This window comes from Coffea arabica, chromosome 1c (assembly GCF_036785885.1).
Source record: "Coffea arabica cultivar ET-39 chromosome 1c, Coffea Arabica ET-39 HiFi, whole genome shotgun sequence".
Lineage (NCBI taxonomy): Eukaryota > Viridiplantae > Streptophyta > Magnoliopsida > Gentianales > Rubiaceae > Coffea > Coffea arabica.
Window position 1 is genome coordinate 57363817 of NC_092310.1, and position 18837 is coordinate 57382653.

An 18837-nucleotide genomic window follows, 5' to 3' on the forward strand; every position below is an offset into this window, starting at 1 on the left:
CTCGGTGCTGCTACGATTTGGAGCGCCAGATGAAAATATCACCTGATCATCTTTAGGTACTCACCAAAATCAGATTAGAAGTAGTTATCGGTCATAATTTAGTAGCAGAATTCGCGCCTTTGAGATGTGACAACTAACAAGTTCTTCGAATGTACGACGACTACATAACGTTTGAGCCAACACAAGCGAATCATGCGTGTAATTCAGTCGTTTCTTCATGTTATTTTTTAACCTTAGAAAGTGCCGATCGAGGGATTGAGTAGCCAACTGCATAACCTTAGAAAGTACTGATTGAGATGGAGGGAATTATGTATCTGTTTAAAGTATTCCATACTAATAATTAGAGCTGCAAACGAGTCGAGTCGAGTCGAGTTTTGAACTAATCGAGCCGAATCTCGATTAAATTTTACCGAGCTCGAGTTCGACGAGCCGGCAATTTTCGAGCTCGAGCTCGACTCGAATCAAGTCGAGCCGAGCTCGAGTTCGAAAAAAATAAAAAATAAATATTTTATTAAAAAAAAATAAAATAATATTTTTTTCTAAATAAATAATAAAATATTAAGGATATATACGTAATTTTACTATGAAAAAATATATATATATAATATACGTAATTTTATTATTAAATAAAAATAAAAATAAAAAAATATATATATACTCAAGCTCGCGAGTCGGCTCGCGAGCTAATACTCGCGAGCTAATGAATTTAATAGTCTTAGCTCGAGTTCGAGTTTGACTCAAACCGGCTCGAACTCGACTCGAGCTTGACTCGAGCCGCTTGCGAGCGGCGCGAGATGCTCGATTCGTTTGCAGCCCTACTAATAACTAACAAGTGAAGTCGAATTATTTGGGTACAAAAGATAAACCAGTTTCTAAGAGTAGAACATCATCACATCATTCATGACAGAGAAGAACTAGTTGTTTGATCATCATCGTATCATGACGAGTGGTTTAACAAGGATTTTTGTGCAAAGGTCAACAATTATTTGAGATAATTTTGTGAAAAATACTATAGCATTTCTTTGATGTGATGTATGTGAAATAAAAAGATGATTGAAAAATATGTTGATGATGCAAACAAATCAATGTGTGTAAATGAGGTGTAAATAATGTGCATTCCAAACACACTTGTCTTCTAAATTTTAGGCATGATTAAATGTCTATTATATGCACACCGATTTATTCAATACTTAAAAAAGAAATTCAAAAAGTTATCTACAACTCGTGTTTATATGTAATAATTATCAGGTAATCTAATGGTGTAAAATTACATAAATGCTTAAAGTTATGCATAAAAGTGCATAGCAATTAAACTCATTCTCAGGGGCTTGGGGGGTCTTTATCTTCTAGCAGCAGGACACCATGTGGGGTTTCTATCCCACATCGGTAAAATTGGGGGTTGGGGTTAGATTTATAAGTCCCTCACAGGACTCCCAAAGTTATCGACTTTTGGAGTTACTGTGGGGAGTTAGGTTTATTTGTTGAAACTCTTACTTTCAGTAAGAAAATGTTAGAAAGAAAAAAAATTAAACTTATACACAAGAGTACTAGAGGGGGGAGGGGGAGTGGGTATATTGTAGTATATCTAATAGGTGGATGATAATGGGTAAATTTCAAACTATCAAATGAATGTTTGATTTTTCTTGTAATTCATATGGTTTAACACCTAAGGAAGGTTTAGTGTTTAGCAAATTAAAATTGTTAGAAAGATGATGAGAAGAGCATTGTCTAGTTTCTTTATTTTAATGTTTCATTGTAAACATGGTGGGTGGGGACAAATTAAAAAATTTAGCACACTTGTGGGGTTAGAGAATACTATCAAAATTTAAGAAGGGCAAAAGTGGGGCAATGATAAAAATTTAAATATTTTTATAGGGTATTAGGATGTAGTTTCAAAAAAAGAAAAGGGGGCCATTGCATGCACCCCCAAGTTGGCTGTGGCTCCGCCCACGACAACTATACATAACTGTGGCCTTGGTCGATGCTCGATTAGGTTAAGACGTTGAACTAGATGACCACGCGTCCAAGAAACGGATTATTGTCAAATCTCCGTTAGCATTGGCCGTTGCCAAATGACGCGGTTTGAAGCAAAACCGGCTCTTCCCATTTCGGCCCACGGGATATAAAAGAGAGACTATCCATCCTACTTCAAATTCTTCGCATTAATGCCATTCGCATTATTTTGAACTTGGCATTGGCATCTCGGGTGATTAATGCCATTCCCATTACCAGCCAGCTTAGTTGAGTTAATGCCAATTTTTTTTTTTTTTTTGATAACGAAATTAATGCCAAAATTTTAAAACCTTAAAACTTACACCTTGTGGGCCAGTGACAGTGGCATTTGCGTTATTCCCGATGATGTACGAGGGTTTGTTAAACAACCTACCATCCCACGGCACCCACCGAAGGAGTCTCTCCAGTCGCCTATATTTCTATAAAATCTTTAAAGAAGAAATTAAAAGGAAAAAAAAATATATAAAACCAAGAAAGACGAAATTTCTTCTTTATGGTCGAACGGTACAAAAATCAAACTCGATCCAATCCTCTCCCCGCATCGTCACGCTTCCTCTATTTCTTTTTCTCTCGCGATTTATCCTCTTTTCATTTGTTTGCCCCTCTTTCTTTCTTCACTCACTTTCTCTCTCTAGATTCCGAAGAGGCCTGCTAGGGTTTTTGTGAGGGAGTTACCAGAGAGAGAGAAGAGTGAAAATGGGGCAGCAGTCGTTGATCTACAGCTTCGTCGCCCGAGGAACGGTGATCTTAGCCGAGTACACTGAGTTCACTGGAAATTTCACCAGCATAGCATCGCAGTGCCTTCAGAAACTTCCGGCCACGAACAACAAGTTCACCTATAACTGCGATGGTCACACTTTTAACTACCTCGTCGAAGACGGCTTCAGTAAGTTTTCATCCTTCTTCGTCCTTTCCCGATCCATTTGCCGCTTCGATTTGTTACGATGTTATTTGCTTGATCCGCTAGTTAATCGGTGCTTTGTCTTTCTTACTACTACTACAGAGTCAAAGGCTCGTGGTTTTGCTCTTCTTTTCTTTTCATTTCTTTCTCTCTCTTTCTTCTTCTTCTCTCTCTCTCTCTTTTAAATTTTGGTGAATCAGCTACTTTACTATTTTTATTCGTTTTATTTATGTGATGATTTCGCTCTTTTGATTCAGATCTTAGTTGATAACAATTGGACTTTTTATTTTCACTGAGCGTCTTCTGCGACTTTTCAGACTCTTGGTTTTGCAGTTCTGAAATAATTATTGACATTGAAATGAATGTTATGAGATTGAGTTCTAAAATTCTTACATTTACTGGTGATTTTACTCTTCGCGGGCTGTGGCTCCGTTAGATTTTCTCCTTTTTTTTTTGGTTAGACGTATATTCAGTTGCAGATTAGAAGATGACTTCTTATTGGTGTTCGCATGGATCCTACGATAAGGATTTGGATCTTCTCTTATTATGTTGCGTTCAGATCTTTTTTGCTTCCTATCAGTACCTTCTTATTCTCTGATTGAAGTTTGATCGCTATTTGTTAATGAAATTTTATTATATGATATCACAGTAATTAATAAGTTGGTAATTTTTTAGCTCTGTGACATTCTGTGGCTTAAGGTGCTGAGAATTATGGGGCCTAGGATCAAATGGGAATTTTGTTCGCGTGCATTGGTTCCATTATATTTTCAAGGCAGCATGACTTTGTATACAAATTTAAAGTTTCACTTGTACAGATTTATTGCTATTAAAGGAGTTTGTGTTTTTCCATTCCACATACTTTTTTTAGTTACTTCTTTTTCGCAATTATGAATGCTTAATTTTGAAATTTCTATAGTCTATGAGTTTAATGATGAAAAACCCTTTCTAGAATAATGTACTTTTGATTTTAAGCAACCTATGTATATTTTTTTATAGTAAACATGAATTAGTCTAACGTCTTGATCTTTGATTTGTTTGACTTGACTTGTCATGAGCTTTGATTCCTTTGAATTGACTTTGTACTTGGACATTATCCTTATCCATTGCTTACACCCTCCTCCTTCCCTGCTGCCCCTACTATTAAAATTAAGTGCAACTATTTTTCTTTTCATGCTGCCTGTCTGCTCTAGATTGAATCTATCTTGATAAAGCATATTTGCCTTTTTTGTTTGATAATCGAGACTGTCAGTGACTGTTACTTACTGCTTGTAAAGCAAATGGGAATTACTTTGATGTTCTGTATCTTAGAAATGGTAAAACGTGTATGGAAAACAAGTTGTATGCCTTTCTTGATTTTGATTTAACACATAACAATGACTTTTCTTTAGTTGCCTGTGTTCTCCTATTTAATTCTTAGGTTTTTAGGGTGGTTTTCCTGCTTTTGTGATGCTTGGTTGTACAATGACTTATACGACAATGTGGTTCTAGACATAGTTCAAGCTTGTTGTTTGAGAATCTGTTGGGTCAATAGAAGTATGATTGATAAAAATTAGAGTATTCTCACTCTTCCTATAATTTCTTATCCGTATATGACTGTTGCTGAAATGAGTTATTTGAGAATATTCTCTACTCACGTGGAGCCGCCTTAGTGTTTTCAGGGAAAGAAGGGAATTGAATGTTTTCTGTTATAGACGAGCATTTCCAGACTCCTCTAGTCCATTTCTATGTGGTTGTGGATATGTATCATTGTTGGTTTGAGTGTTGTTTAGCTAACAAACCAAATACTTCTGTTTGGCAGCATATTGTGTTGTTGCTGTGGAATCTGTTGGGAGACAGCTTCCAATAGCTTTTCTGGAGCGGATAAAGGAGGATTTTACCAAGAAATATGGCGGTGGGAAAGCTGCTACTGCTGTTGCTAATAGTCTTAACAGAGAATTTGGGTACTTCATTCTACTCTTCTTCATGAGCTTTTCCTTTTCCCTTTTTTTTTTGGATAATATTTTTGCATATGATAATACTACTTTGTTGAAATGACGCATGATGATGTATCTATAGGCCCAAACTGAAGGAACAGATGCAATACTGTGTGGATCATCCAGAGGAGATCAGCAAGCTTTCAAAAGTAAAGGCTCAGGTTTCAGAAGTCAAAGGGGTGATGATGGAAAACATTGAGAAGGTTAGTGTAGTTGGCACCTTAACTACTTGTGCACTGCCTGTGAATTGAGAGATTCTGAAGATTGGAAAAGGGGTCTATGGATTGGATATGATGAATCTGGTCTTGCAGGTTCTTGATCGTGGAGAGAAGATTGAGCTTCTGGTTGATAAAACTGAGAATCTTCGATCTCAGGTTTGTGACTGTAATAGCTTGCTATTTCTGGTTATACACTGGATCACGTTTTTTCATGAAGTTTCCCTCTTAAACATCATCTCCTGTCAAGTTCTTTATTTTTGACTTTATCTCTGGCTCCCTTTGGCACTTATTTTCAGTTTCAGACTGTTTGGTACGTAAGGGTAATGAGTTTGCCTTGGTCCAATGTGCAGGCACAAGATTTCAGGACACAGGGAACCAAGATGAGGAGGAAAATGTGGTTACAGAATATGAAGATAAAGCTTATTGTCCTGGGCATTATCATTGCTTTGATTCTTATTATTGTGTTGTCCGTGTGTGGTGGCGTCAAATGTCATTGATTTGGTTGTGCTATGGTTTTTGTTAGGCTGGTGATTGACGGAGAACTTGTGCTGCTTTCTTGATATCATAACATAGCGTTATGTTTACGTATAAATTTTTGGTGGCCCTTGCCTACCCATTTGATAGGGATGGTACTCTGAGACAATGCTTGTATAGTCTGTATTTCTGAATTCGTTGAATATATTAGAAGAGTCCGGAATGTTTTCAGGAAAAATATGATGATGGTTCATGCGCCTGTATTTTTGAATTTATTGCGTGCTCATGGTATCAACTAAATAATTACAATGCTTGCGTTAAATTATGATACATTATCAACTTTGCTTTTTTTTTAATGGATAATGGTTCCATTGCTAATTCCGCAGGCCTAGTTGACTGTTTATTTTTTATCTAACAAGATTGTATGTGTCAAGGGGAGCATTTGTACCCGGGTTTGCATAACTGATGCTCTTAAATTAGGTTGCTTCCTCAATTTATTTAGATTTACGAAAATGAATCTTAAGGCGAAAACAGAAAAATACCCTCTCTGAAACTCTTGGCACGCTTAGAACTCAAAAAGTCCAAAACCCGGCCCCCTATCCTCGAAGTTTAGTGATGCTCGCTGTTCTATTCTTTCACTCTCGTTAGATTTTTGTGGGGGGTATTTCATCCTCCTAGTTGTTGTTGCATCTAGTGCAGAGTCCCGTCCCATTGTTTACCAATGCTCTTCCATTTAAAATACAGGATTCCGTAAATATGAGCTTTTCCCAGCTTGTAAACGGTACACATGAAACTTCCGCTAGTACGCTGATGCATGGTCGATGGACTTTTGTTAATGGTTCGACCCAGTCGCTGATACGGTTCATGTGAGTAGAACTATAAGATATTCTCAATAGGAGGCCCAAGATGGCACTGTAGGTGTACTAGCTTTACGAGTCCACACACCACTTCAGAATAGAATTCATTCTCATTCTTTTTGAAGTAATAATTATTATCGACAAAGATCAGAAACAGATAGAATTCATTCTCTTTCTCGTTGGCAGTCAACACAGCCAAAATTCTGATAAGTTGATTGCATAAATTTCTGGTGATTTTTCTCTCCGCTTAAATAACGGCACCATGGATGGAGTTAATATATTCTAAACTTGGCATCCTATTGCACAAGCAGGCTTCTGGGTACATCTCTGTGAAGTGAACAGTTCGTTGTTATGGACTGATTTCCATGTTGTCGATCAGCCTGACCTTTCCAAACCATGCTGCAACGCAAAAGACAGCTGGCCCCTTAATCTCTTCCACTGCTTCCAGACTCTCTTGGTCTACAACCTGTTTCCAAAATGGAGGAGGAACATGTCAACCGTTCTAAATTGAGGTACGGAATATGAACTTGTGATATTTTCAGCTGGCAGAAACCTCGGATCTTTTTACTGAATAGAATTTATAAAAGAGAGAAGAAAAAAAAAAAAACGAGAAGCACCTTTACGGAAGGATTTAAAGAATGCAGACATCAAGTGATTATCACACAATCAATCAGAGGTTGGGTAGTCTATCTTGAAATACGGGGGAAACATTGGGGTTATTGATATAATAAGCATTTTTATACTGCTCATCAGCACTGCAACCGACAAAAACTCGAGCGAGCACTCAAAGGTTTCAGGTGTTCTTGTCTTGGTTACACGCTAACATCGACATTCACACTTTATAATAAGCATTTTTTATATGGCTCAGCAGCAGCGCCGAGTGCTCCGAAAAAACTCGATTGAGCACTAAGGGGCAGCTCTGAAAAATTGACAGCTAACACCTGAGTAAAGTAATGGCAATTGCAACGTCTATCTAATTATTTAATGTAGATACAGACAGCTATTGAACAGAATTTTTCCTAGAAAAGCCACATTGTAGCATGACTTTCATGCCATAGTTATGCTTAAACTACCCTCATCTGCTGCCTGTGTATCAATCAAGCTTCAAAAATCGCAACGATTTATATTTTGTAGTGATGTACGATTAATGCTACTTCAACATGAAAGGTTGACCACAAATGGCACATAAGGAACGGCCACCGAGCTCGAAAGCCCAATGCTTTGGTTCAGCTTTACCAGATAGTATTAATTAAGAGTACTAACAGTTGAATATGCAAATAGGAGAAAAATTACGTATGATGCCTGCCTGACCTCTGCATAATCAATTAATCCACCGGCTCCTTGTACAGACCGGATCACTGAATTCATTAATTCTCTGCAATTAACTTGTCCATTTTCCGCTGCAGCTTTAGCTTCAGTCAGCGAGCGACTTATGGACAGCGCCTGCAAAATACCATGAAGAGCAAAGAGCATTGGCACCGGGACGTGCCATGATTTTGACAGATTAAACTAAGCACAAATAACAAGTGCAAGACACAATAAGCTGCTTCAGTCAGGAAACATTCCTAGTAAAAGAGCAGGTTCAAGAACACAGGCAACTGAAACAACCGCGAACACAGGCAGACATGTATCAATATAATTAATATTAACAAAACCACATCACTATAAGCTCTAGAGGCAAATGTATGCACTTGAAAAGTACCTTGTCCCTTTCAGCAGGTGAAAGGCGCACATTACGGGAGCTCATTGCAAGGCCATCAGGTTCTCGCACTAAGTCAGAGCCAATCACTTTTATCCCAAAATCGAGATCTCGAACCTGATCGAGTTCCCCCAACAAAAAAAAAAAAAAAAAAAAAAAAGTAAAAATGTTTTTTTTTTTTTTTCCAATTCTCTGGTAGGTAAAGCTTTCATTTTTAATGTCAGGCAAAAGTTGGAGTAGAAAAAGTAGACATAAATGACAGATCCTGCAATACTATCTCCGTACTAATATCAGAATGAAGAAAAAGAAATTTGCAATACTCCAGAAAGGCTAACCATTCTTTGTATAATCCGCCACTGCTGATAATCTTTCTTCCCAAAAAAAGCAACATCAGGCTCAACAATATTAAACAACTTGGTAACAATTGTAGCAACCCCTCTAAAGCAAACAGGCCTGCTCTTCCCACACAGTGGCTTTTCCAATTTTTCGACTCTAACCCAGGTTTCATGCCCCATTCCCCCATCCTCCACGCAAGACACAACCTCTCTCCCTTCCCTTTCTCCCCCGTGTTGATCTCCGCTATCATTCCAACAACTCCTATCATTGCTATTATCCCCATAATCATATAAATTGTGCGGGTGGAAAACAACATCGACCCCACCAGGAATGGACTTGAGCTTGTCAATATCACCAAGAAAATCAGAAGGGTATGTTGAAAGGTCTTCAGTTGGGGAGAATTGACCTGGGTTCACATATATTGAAACGACAACTGACTGGGAGTGCTTGTGAGCATCTCTAATGAGGGATAAATGACCTTCATGAAGGTAACCCATGGTGGGGACTAACCCAATTGTCTTGCCTTGGGCTCTCATGCTTCTTGACCACTGTCTCATCTTATCCTTGTCCGAGATGATTAAGGGATTTTTAGTGGCCATTTGCATGGAAATCTGAACTTAAAAAGGAATCCTTGTACTTTTTGCTCTGTCAAGATCAAAATTTTCTGTAGTTTTTCGAACTTGTGTGTGAAATTTGTAACAGATGATGAAGGCAGGAGGAAATATGACTACTACTACTACTACTGCAGAGGAAGGAAAATGGATGAGCTTGTGGTGTGGAATCTGGATGCAGGCCCGTCAAGGGCAACAGCAGCGAGAGAAATGACAAAATATGAAGGAGGCGGCGGCGGTGTTCCTTTCTGTTACTATACTAGTTTATATAGATAGATATAATGGTCGTCTCTCGTCTGGCGATATGTTTTGTGGGAACCGGTATCTAATTAGTAATGCAAAAGTACCAACTAAATTGGTTCGCAGACCACAGATTCGCCGCCATGGATCTTGGCTGAAAAGAAAATTGTCAATAATAATCCGTATCTTTGAACTCGTTGCTAAGTACGTTACGTGATAGTTTAAATATGTCCAACAAGGCCCAAATCTACATGAATGCTAAACTAGATTATGTGATAGTAGGTTTGTTTGGATCGTGGTTTATTTGTATTTGTCGATATCATCATTACAATTTTCAACACACCTTTTTATCTTTTCAATTATTTTTTTATCTGACATACATCATATCACAAAAAGTGCTACAGTAAAAATATCTCTAATAATTCACAAACCAAGCCGTAAATATGTCCAACAAGAGCAAAATCTACATGCAAAAAAAAAAAAAAAACAACACCGATCCATGGACATTGAGAGCAAAAGGTCAAAAAACTTATTCCTCTCTAATGGAATTTTTTTATTCTCTACCGTGCACATTTAAATAAATATCCCTTTATCTTTCTAATAAATAAAGAGACATACTGTTGCATCTAGACGTGAATTATGAAAAATAGAGAAAGATTCTGCTGAACAAGATTATTATTATTATTATTTTTTTAAGAATGAAGAATATTCAGATCCTGCCAAATTCCAAGGTCAATAGGTACAAGTTCGTTTTCAAAGAGAAACATTCCAATGTGAACCTCCAAACTAAAATTTTTATTTTTAAGATTGTGGGTAGTAAATCTTTTCTTGTGATGTGACTAGAGATAACAAATTCTGCAAAGTATCAATGGTGATGTTGAGATACCTTGTTATTGGACTGGTATATAACTACTGAATCATGTAGGGATTCCCCAAGAGGATATACTAATATTGTTCCAATAAGTGTAATTAAGGAGCCATTCGCCAACTTAATTATCTCGTATGATTTTCCTAGTGAAAGACAAAAGGATTCATACAATGATACAAATATAATAGCACGTGATGTAAAATTTTTTGAGGAAAATGGTTCATTCTCCAAATTCATTCAAGTAAATTAAATCCATGTACATATATACTCCTTCACAAATGAGGGCTCGGAGTGGGATCATGGGAGACCCATTATCTAGCATCTTTCTTCTCTTCGAAACCATGATTTCTTCTCATCCCATCTGCTATCCACACACCCTAACAAGTACTAACAAATTCATTATCTCTAATAAGAGAAACGAAAAACGGAAAAGAAAAAACTACTGAAGCAAACCACAGGAAAACATATCGAGAACAAAAGGCTGGTTTTCAATCAGCAAGCCATTTGATCTCTAAAAGGTGTAATCTCTTCAAAGATTGGAAGCCTCCTGGATCTAGGAGGAGCCCACACATCCAGCAGCCGCTCGAGCTCATCAACAAAGTCACGATCATCTTCTGAATCCAGGCCTGGAAATTGCGGTGGAGGCTGCCTTGTTTGGAGCTCCAAAAACAATTCCTGAGCACGAGCTCCGGTCCTGGGGTCATGGGAACCCGCAAGTTTTCCTTGCAAAACATCATCAAGAATCAAACGTGCCTCGTCGTATCGTGCCTGTTGAATTAGGCAGTGACACAAGTTGCAAGCCTTGTTGGCATCAGGCTCGATCATTTGTGCTTTCCGGTAGACTACCTCTGCAGATATATAATTCGATTTCTGCATGTACGCCCAAGCTAAATTTCCCTGTCGTCGTCACCATTACCACAGATATTAGAACTAGCAGCAGTCCTATATAATTAAGGGCTCAATGACTTGGACGTGGTGAGACATTTTATTTTTGGATCTATTCTATATATATATATATATATATATAGTATGTACGTACCAGTATTCTTGAAGTTTCTTGCTTGACGGAAACTTGAAATTTCTTCCCGTGAGAGCGTGCAGTCTTTGTGGGCTTTCCATTGAAAGCCTGTCCGAGATAAATCATCCGAAGCTTCTGCTTCAGCACCGATATTTGTTCGTCTACTCTTCCACATTTCTACGTGAGGTTCAAACGCGTACCAAATTATTTGAAAGGTTTCATTAACTGTACTGGTAAATGAGGGATTAATTGTTTACGTATTAATATGTGACATAAGTAACATAAAGTTGGATAGTTCTTGCTCGCATGAAGAAGCTAGTCAATGTACGAAAGATTAATGTGAGCTAGGAGGCCTGATGGTAATTAAGGAGCCATAATGAATTTGTACTGCCACCATTAAAGAAACAAGGGGATGTGCTAGACAACTATTTACCTTGTAGAGGTCAATGAGGACGTTGTCCAGTGATCCCTGAGCTTGTTTAGAACAAAGTCCCCTAAGAGACTTGATAGCTTCGATGGCTTCTTCAGTTCTATCCAGCTGCTTCATCACCACTGCCATGTCCTTAAGGGCGCTGTCTACTCGATCTCCTGCATTGATAGCCTTCCAGAACAAAACAATCGCAGATTCCGGATCCTTCTGAACTAGCTGAGGAAACAACAAATTAAGTGTGAACGGAGAAAATAAATTTAGCAAACTTCTTGTGCTGTATTAGTCACCATATAGCAAGTATATCATGAAAAAATACTGGTGGAAAAAAGACAAGGTGCGAAGTTTCCTGTTTTCGACCCAAATTAATGATGGAGAGGTGCCCCCTATATATCCTGCTATCCATGCTGCTGATGTAAAAAGCCAGGCAGGTAACCGCTCCAACCAAATACTATACTAAAGCGCATGAATTCGTTTATGAAAAGAGACATTAAAGAGAATTCTATATTAGTTAAGCTATCATTTCATCTTGTTTATTGCCATCTCGATTTAAAATTAATCGAGATCTATTAAGGGTGAAATATAATTTCGAGCGCCATGATTTGATAGTTTGGGTTAACCATCGGAGGTTTCAAATTTTTTCTTGATACTGTATTTCATATGGATGACTTACCGACATGGTTTAAAGTCGCGGACACGATCATGGTCCGGACCGTTCTACATTAGCCTCGACATATTGATCGCCGTGAGATCCAAATTTTTGAAACATTTAATATTTTAAAATTTATAAAAAAATATATGATAAATAAAAATAATAAAAATTTGATTTGACTTTAAATGAATCGTCCGGGACAATTCGACCGTTTTAATTCATTTCAAATACATTACGATCGAGTTCTCAGCGATCCATTATCTTAGAAGCATCTTTGATTGAACCATGCTCAACGACTAAATCAGTATCTTCTAGCGGAAAACCTTCACAACTTAGATTACCTTGGATCATCCAGGTAATACAATAATGTTAAAACATATAAAAAAAAAAAAAAAACCCGACTTAACATTGAGTTCATAATATGAAATATTCTCCATTTTTCTTTCGAATAATCTATGGAAAAGTATAAGTGATAACTTAAAAATCGTATAGCAAGAAGAAATAAACCTGAGCATGCTTGGCACGAACATAAGGACCATCACCAAAAGGAACCTTGTGGATGACGTGAAAGAGCGAGTCCTTGTCACCGTTATTCATCTCTTTGGTTGGAGAGCTCATTTTCTTGTTCGAACTTTCTTCAGCCATTTCTTTCTTCTGTCTTCTTTCCCCTTTCTTCCAAGAAGGGACAGTCTCTGCAGTCTCCGCTAGCTGGATTACTTCAGCAGGAGAAAAAGGATACAAACTAACTCTACCAGCCTAGCTTGCTACTTGCAGCCGTATTAGAGCTGGATCGCCATTACCCTTTAGAATGAAAGAAGAGGATGCAATGGATGGCAGAATACACAGTCCAAACACACACATATATATATATACACACAGACACACACACAGAGAGACAGAGAGAAAGAGAGACGTACTTGTGTATACAGATGCAATTAATTGATTATACATGCGAAGGGAAGGCCCCGTGAACCTAGACACCAAAGCGTCCAAGTTCTCAACGATGTATCTTGTCGGAGAGATGTTGATTGGTGTCTCGTACTAATCTCCAATTCCCCATCATTGGTGCACAACAAACCTTTTATTATTATTTAACTCTCCTCATTCATTTTTAACACTCGCTTGTTGATCAGCTCGAGTAGATTTTTTTTCACACCACATTCAGTTACTGCTTCTATTTCTTTCAGATTCTAGATTTGATTAATGATTATCGTCCAAAATATTTACGAGCAATTTCAAAAGCTCTTTACGAGTAGTAGTAGTATTTCTTTCCAATAATTTGTACGGGTGAACCTGGACCCTTAAGAAGCCGAAATACAGACTAAAGAATTTGGAACCTGAAGTAAGGCTTGCTCATTATTGATTAGTGCTACCGTATCAATTTTGCATGCGTTCGATTTCTTTAGTCATTTTTACCTCCAAAATGAAAATGCCTTTTTTTTTTTGCCATCTCATTTCCTGCAGCTAGCCTCTGTTTTGTTTGCTTTGTCCACGGTAATAATAGGCTTTTAACAATTTATGCATCTGGACGTCTTCATGGAATCAATTACTATGAACGAAATGACGGGAGTCAACAAATACTTTCCCAAAGCAAAACAATAATGGATAATTAACCAACTCAATTTTTTTTTTTTTTTTGGGAGTATGAGTGGGTAAAGCATTACTCTATTCGCGGAGGAATGCAGTTCCCACACTTTTACCTTGTTTCCTTGAAGCCAGATTTTATCCCCTCTAGCTGCAGGGTCTTGATTCTTATTGATTTATTTATTCTTTTACTGAGGATGCAGGATCTCCGGCGGTTGACGGTCTGAGATTCACCAAATCAAACGCAACCCGACTCAATCTCAGCCGTCCATTCTAAAATCAAAGAATTCTCGAAAAACTCTGGTGACTCTGCTTCAAATCTAGACAGGTGCACTACGATAATGATTCTATCCTCAGTTGATCCTCTCCGTAATTAAAATAGAAGTAAAAATAAGGATGACAATTGACAAAAAACAAAAAAGACAGACCAAGATCAGGTCAGGTCACGTCGCCGCGATCTTGGCCGGTCCACCATACAATCCCCGTAATGGAGGAGGGCCTAGGCTCCAGACAAGAAAAACATTGCTGATACAAATTATTCATGGGCCAAGCCCATCTTTTTTACTTTAGTACATTCAAAAACACGTAGCAGAGAACGAGGAGGCCCAACAATAGACCCCCGCCATGATCACACCTGTTAAATCGAACGTTGCGCATAAAAGGTCCACCCCCCTTTGACCCGACCTCCTCTTGACCAGATCGACATTCGTTGCAACGGCATTTTACCTACACAGCTACATCTGATTTTAACTTCCCAGCACTAGTCCATGTTAGGCTTACACAAGAAAATACCGGGCACAAGTGTTGAACATAAAAGATGAATATGGGGCAAAAGATGAAATATTGAACTAGATACAAAAACATATTTGTGGTCCTAAGGGAGTCAAATGAACAAAGCAATCTGAAATACTTGGGCTATTCGCTCTTGGCTTTGAAAAGGTAATATTTCAGACAAGCTTGCCCTTGCTTGCTTCATCATAGAAAACAATAAAATCACCACTTAGAACCCCTGGATGATTAAGTAACCCACAATTATCAAGCTATCGTAAACACGAACTCTGAAAACAACCACCTAATCCAAGGCAAGCATTAAGCTTAAAGCAAACAAAACTACCAATCCGCAATTATGCTTGGTTCCCTCCACCCCTTGGACGGGGACCCATGCGACCACGCCCACGACCATAGCCTCTGCCACCTCCACCTCCACCTCTCCCTCTACCATATCCAGCACCTACCGGAAAAGGCAAGGACGTCAAAAATCCACAAACATAATCGCATTTTTTTCAACACAAGCACTTCATAATGTTATACAGCCCAAGCTCCGAATCTAGCCGTGTTTGCACAGCTGTAAGAGCACTTTGGAAAGAAATTTTACTCACCACGATAGCCATATCCACCTCCACGGCCCCCGCCACGGCCACCCCAGTTTGAATAGCCACCATTCTCTGCCAGGAAAGAATGTGGATGAGATCTAATGTTCTATGTGTTAATCATACACATTAGGCCTACAAGACTCTTTATCCATACCTTGATAATTTGCATATCCACCTCTGCCCCAACCTCGTCCTCTCCCTCTACCACGGCCCCGCCCTCGCCCATATGAATCTGGAAATAAAAGGTCATCAAATCATTGGTGAACAGAAATCCCAAACTTCACGTCTATCCCAACTCTCATTACATTCCTCAACATTACCTTCATTACCAGCATTGTAAATTGCACGTGATTGTCTGGGTGGCTGCTGCTGCTGTTGCTGATAGTTATACTGAGACCTAGTTTGCTCAGATGGAGGAGCTTGGTAACTGTCAACATATATTCAACTCAAAAGTATTTAATATATCAAGTCAAGCAAAAATAGAAAGAAAAGTAGACGTTAGTCGTAATTAAATAACCACATATAGCCAGCCTCACAAAATGGGAAAAGTAATAATGCAGTTAAGCAAATTAATAACCATGGAGCAAGTAGAAATCTACCATAAAAATGCAACCCAACAATTTGAAAAGGGCAAAAAGTTGACAAAGAGTATGAAGTTTATAAACATTCAGATTGGGCAAGCAAAATATTACCCAGGGGAATTTTTGTTCAGCTCCTTATATGACAATGTGATTGAAATCATGGAGACATGCCGAGTCTGCTCCACACTGTATCAGACATTACAAACGGATATGTAATTCACCAAAATAGGTAAACTGAATCCAAGAGCTCTGAGAAGCTCAATGGAGACTGAAAGAGACGCATACAGTAGAAGGAACAAAAAACTCACGGCAAAAGACCCTCTTCAATGGGTTCCCACACATCGGTAATGCTGACAGAACTGATCGCAGTGTCTTGGTGCAATCGAGGAAGTCTTCTCTACACCATAACAAAAAATGTGCAAGTTCATTTAAAACCTCCCACAAGCAACAAGAATGCAGTAGCAATGTAAAGGAAAGGCAAGAGGTCAATTTTACAAAAACTGAGAACCTTGATAATCTCAGAAATAGCCACAGTCTTGCTTATTGCCTGTCCCATTGCTTTCAAGACAATCTCTTTTCCACGCTTCTCCTAGAAAGTAGATCACAAATTAAATAGTGTGACAGCAGGTCGTTGCAGGGAAGTGAATGAAATTTAAGCAGTAAAGCAAAAATAATTAGCAATACTGTCTAAATGAAGTTCCCAAGGAGAGTATAAATGACAGAAAATTATCCTGATTGCTTCAGGATCCCAGAAATCCATCCCCTATATCAGCTTATGCATCATGAGAAGCCCTGTAATTGTCACTAAACTTTCCTGATGTAATTGTCATTTATCAATAAACTTTTTTTTAGTACAGAGTGGTCTATCAAGATAAACCACCATGGGAACTGCTAGAATGCTGTTATGTAACGTGCTTCAAAAGCCGATCTCTTTAATTTGCTCCTGAAACCATTCTACACTAGGGTGTACAAAAGCATTATTGTTTGGGAGTAAAATAAGAGGTTGGCCAAAAGCAAGTTAATTTTGGTCACTATCATAAAAGCAGAATTTTCCAAGAACTGCATACAAGTTAATTATGTAACAAAATAAAGTAATCTAATTGCTATTTTCACCTCTAGCACAAGAGAGCAACAACACACTCATGTACCACCTCCAAGCACAACCAAGCAAAAGACACCACAAGCTTAGAAGGCATCCAATTCAAAATAGGCTTGACCGCTCGGGTCAATCAATGACGTCACCAAATTATGAATCACGTCCCCCACAAACTGCAAGTCCCTCTAAAGACACCATATCACACACCTAGCTCCATACTAAGAGAAATAAAACCAAAAACCATATTTGGCTGTGAGATTATATATCTAATCAACAGTAACCCACTTATGCAAATATGGTGGCGTCAATAGAATATGAGAATAGATCAGACATATGATACAAAACATCGAGTGCAAAACAGCTAAATATTCGCAACTACCATGCGGCTAATATAATAGGAATAATAGAAGTGGACGATGTTGTCTACCGTCTAACCAAGTAGTTAATCACGACCATGGCACCAAAAGTTAGGCACTGTACACGGGTAATAAAATACGAAAGGGCGTCATATTCAAAAAATGCAGAGGGTACTGGGTACGGTTAACACAATGCCACAAGTCTTTCAACAAAAACAGACCATCGTTAACAAAGTAAACAGGCTATTTTCACAGGCAAGGTAAACAAAACACTAAACAGACGACAAAAAAATTATAAGAAAACCCACATTCTGAACAAAATTAGTACAAGAAGAAAAACAGGGGGATGGAGACAATAATAAAAATGCCAGAGCACAATACATAAGAGGGGGAGGAGGGAAGCAATTTCGCTAATAAATTCATGAGGGAAAAAAGGGGAAAAAAATAAAAGAAGAAGAAGAAGAAAGAAACCTGAAGAAGATTAGTGGCGTAGCTGATGTAGCTGCGGACCAAGCCCTGAGAAGTGATACGGATCTCATTCTCGCTAATGGGAGACTCGGGCTTTGGTTTCTCAACCTTTTGGTACCTATCCATGGCGCTATTGAGAGAGGGTAGCGAGAGAGAGAGGAGAGAGAAAAACCCTAAAAACCCTTTTCTATATCAATATCAACAGATGCGTATGTGTGTGTATATATATATATGCTCACGCAAGGAAGAAAATACAGCTAAAGAGAGAGAGAGAAAGAAAGGAGGGAAGAAAAAAGAAAAAGGCTGCAGTAGTGAGTAGTAACTGCTAGGTAGTAGCAGCAGTCGCATCAAGCAGCCAAAACGAAAACTACTAACTAAAACCCTCCTCCGCCGCAGAGCGAGAGAGACACAGAGGCACCAGTATTTTATCAGCCACCTGCGGCCCCAGAAGCCTTAGGGGTCCTCTTTTATCAACTGGGTTCTATTCGGGCTGTTTTCCGTGAGCACTACTGCAATCGTTGGCTGAAAATTATGAAGCCCAAGGTCTAACATATAATAGGGCTTTGCTTTGGACGTGCTGTAATAGGGCCTTTCTTTGGGTTCTTGGGCCCAATATCTAGCCCATTTTAGACTACCGCTCCCCACTTGCAAACTTGTTTCAAGGTGGTGTCCGTGTCAGCTCAATTCAATATGCAATTAGTTTTTTTTTTTTTTCCCTTTGGATGTAACGTCTGCTTCACTCCTACTCCTAGTCCGATTTTAGCATATTTTAGGGGGAGATCCGTCTGTACCACTAAACTAAACCATTGTTGTTATGGAAATGTGTGAATGTGTGTCGAGGTAGACAAGACAATAATAATGCCAGCGCTAATAAACCTCACGTCCATCTCACTTGACATGAACAAATCTCACAATCAATGATCACTCACACTACTGTTTGATAATACAACTACTGAAATAGTAGTACTACTGCTACTAAACAAGCAGTGGTGGTCGCAGAGGATTTGGTTAGGCACTTAAATGAGAAAGAACTAAAACTACGCGGTCCCGTCCTTGTTACTAGTTACTACTGAAGACTGATCGGGGAGGGAG

General features: G+C 38.6%; 4 protein-coding genes across 5 annotated transcripts; 1 reads left to right on the plus strand and 3 right to left on the minus strand.

Annotated features, from left to right (window-relative positions):
• The first annotated feature begins 2496 nt into the window (after nt 1-2496).
• On the plus strand, nt 2497-5850 carry LOC113714089 (vesicle-associated membrane protein 725). Its single transcript, XM_027237889.2, has 5 exons — nt 2497-2899; nt 4713-4854; nt 4970-5090; nt 5199-5261; nt 5456-5850. Exons 1-5 carry the CDS (start codon nt 2710-2712, stop codon nt 5600-5602), a joined length of 663 nt encoding a protein of 220 aa, XP_027093690.1. The 5' UTR covers nt 2497-2709; the 3' UTR covers nt 5603-5850.
• Nucleotides 5851-6527: 677 nt separating this feature from the next.
• LOC113714096 (pantoate--beta-alanine ligase) lies at nt 6528-9416 on the minus strand. 2 transcript variants are annotated; one of them, XM_027237895.2, is made up of 4 exons: nt 8471-9416; nt 8139-8252; nt 7730-7879; nt 6528-6902 (listed from the first exon to the last, which is right to left on the minus strand). In XM_027237895.2, the coding sequence occupies exons 1-4, from the start codon at nt 9074-9076 to the stop codon at nt 6786-6788; spliced, it is 987 nt and encodes a 328-aa protein (XP_027093696.1). In that variant the 5' UTR covers nt 9077-9416; the 3' UTR covers nt 6528-6785. The 2 variants fall into 2 exon arrangements, with proteins under 2 accessions (XP_027093696.1, XP_027093701.1); XM_027237900.2 differs by having other exon boundaries at nt 7748-7879; nt 8471-9414.
• Nucleotides 9417-10352: 936 nt separating this feature from the next.
• On the minus strand, nt 10353-13348 carry LOC113714105 (protein SULFUR DEFICIENCY-INDUCED 1). Its single transcript, XM_027237907.2, has 5 exons — nt 13205-13348; nt 12795-13088; nt 11642-11854; nt 11230-11385; nt 10353-11087 (listed from the first exon to the last, which is right to left on the minus strand). Exons 2-5 carry the CDS (start codon nt 12930-12932, stop codon nt 10683-10685), a joined length of 912 nt encoding a protein of 303 aa, XP_027093708.2. The 5' UTR covers nt 12933-13088; nt 13205-13348; the 3' UTR covers nt 10353-10682.
• Nucleotides 13349-14695: 1347 nt separating this feature from the next.
• Nucleotides 14696-18190, minus strand: LOC140037434 (uncharacterized). The gene is made up of 8 exons (XM_072081550.1): nt 17749-18190; nt 16334-16414; nt 16134-16222; nt 15937-16011; nt 15565-15671; nt 15399-15476; nt 15251-15316; nt 14696-15102 (listed from the first exon to the last, which is right to left on the minus strand). The coding sequence occupies exons 1-8, from the start codon at nt 17869-17871 to the stop codon at nt 14996-14998; spliced, it is 726 nt and encodes a 241-aa protein (XP_071937651.1). The 5' UTR covers nt 17872-18190; the 3' UTR covers nt 14696-14995.
• Between the last annotated feature and the right edge of the window lie 647 nt (nt 18191-18837).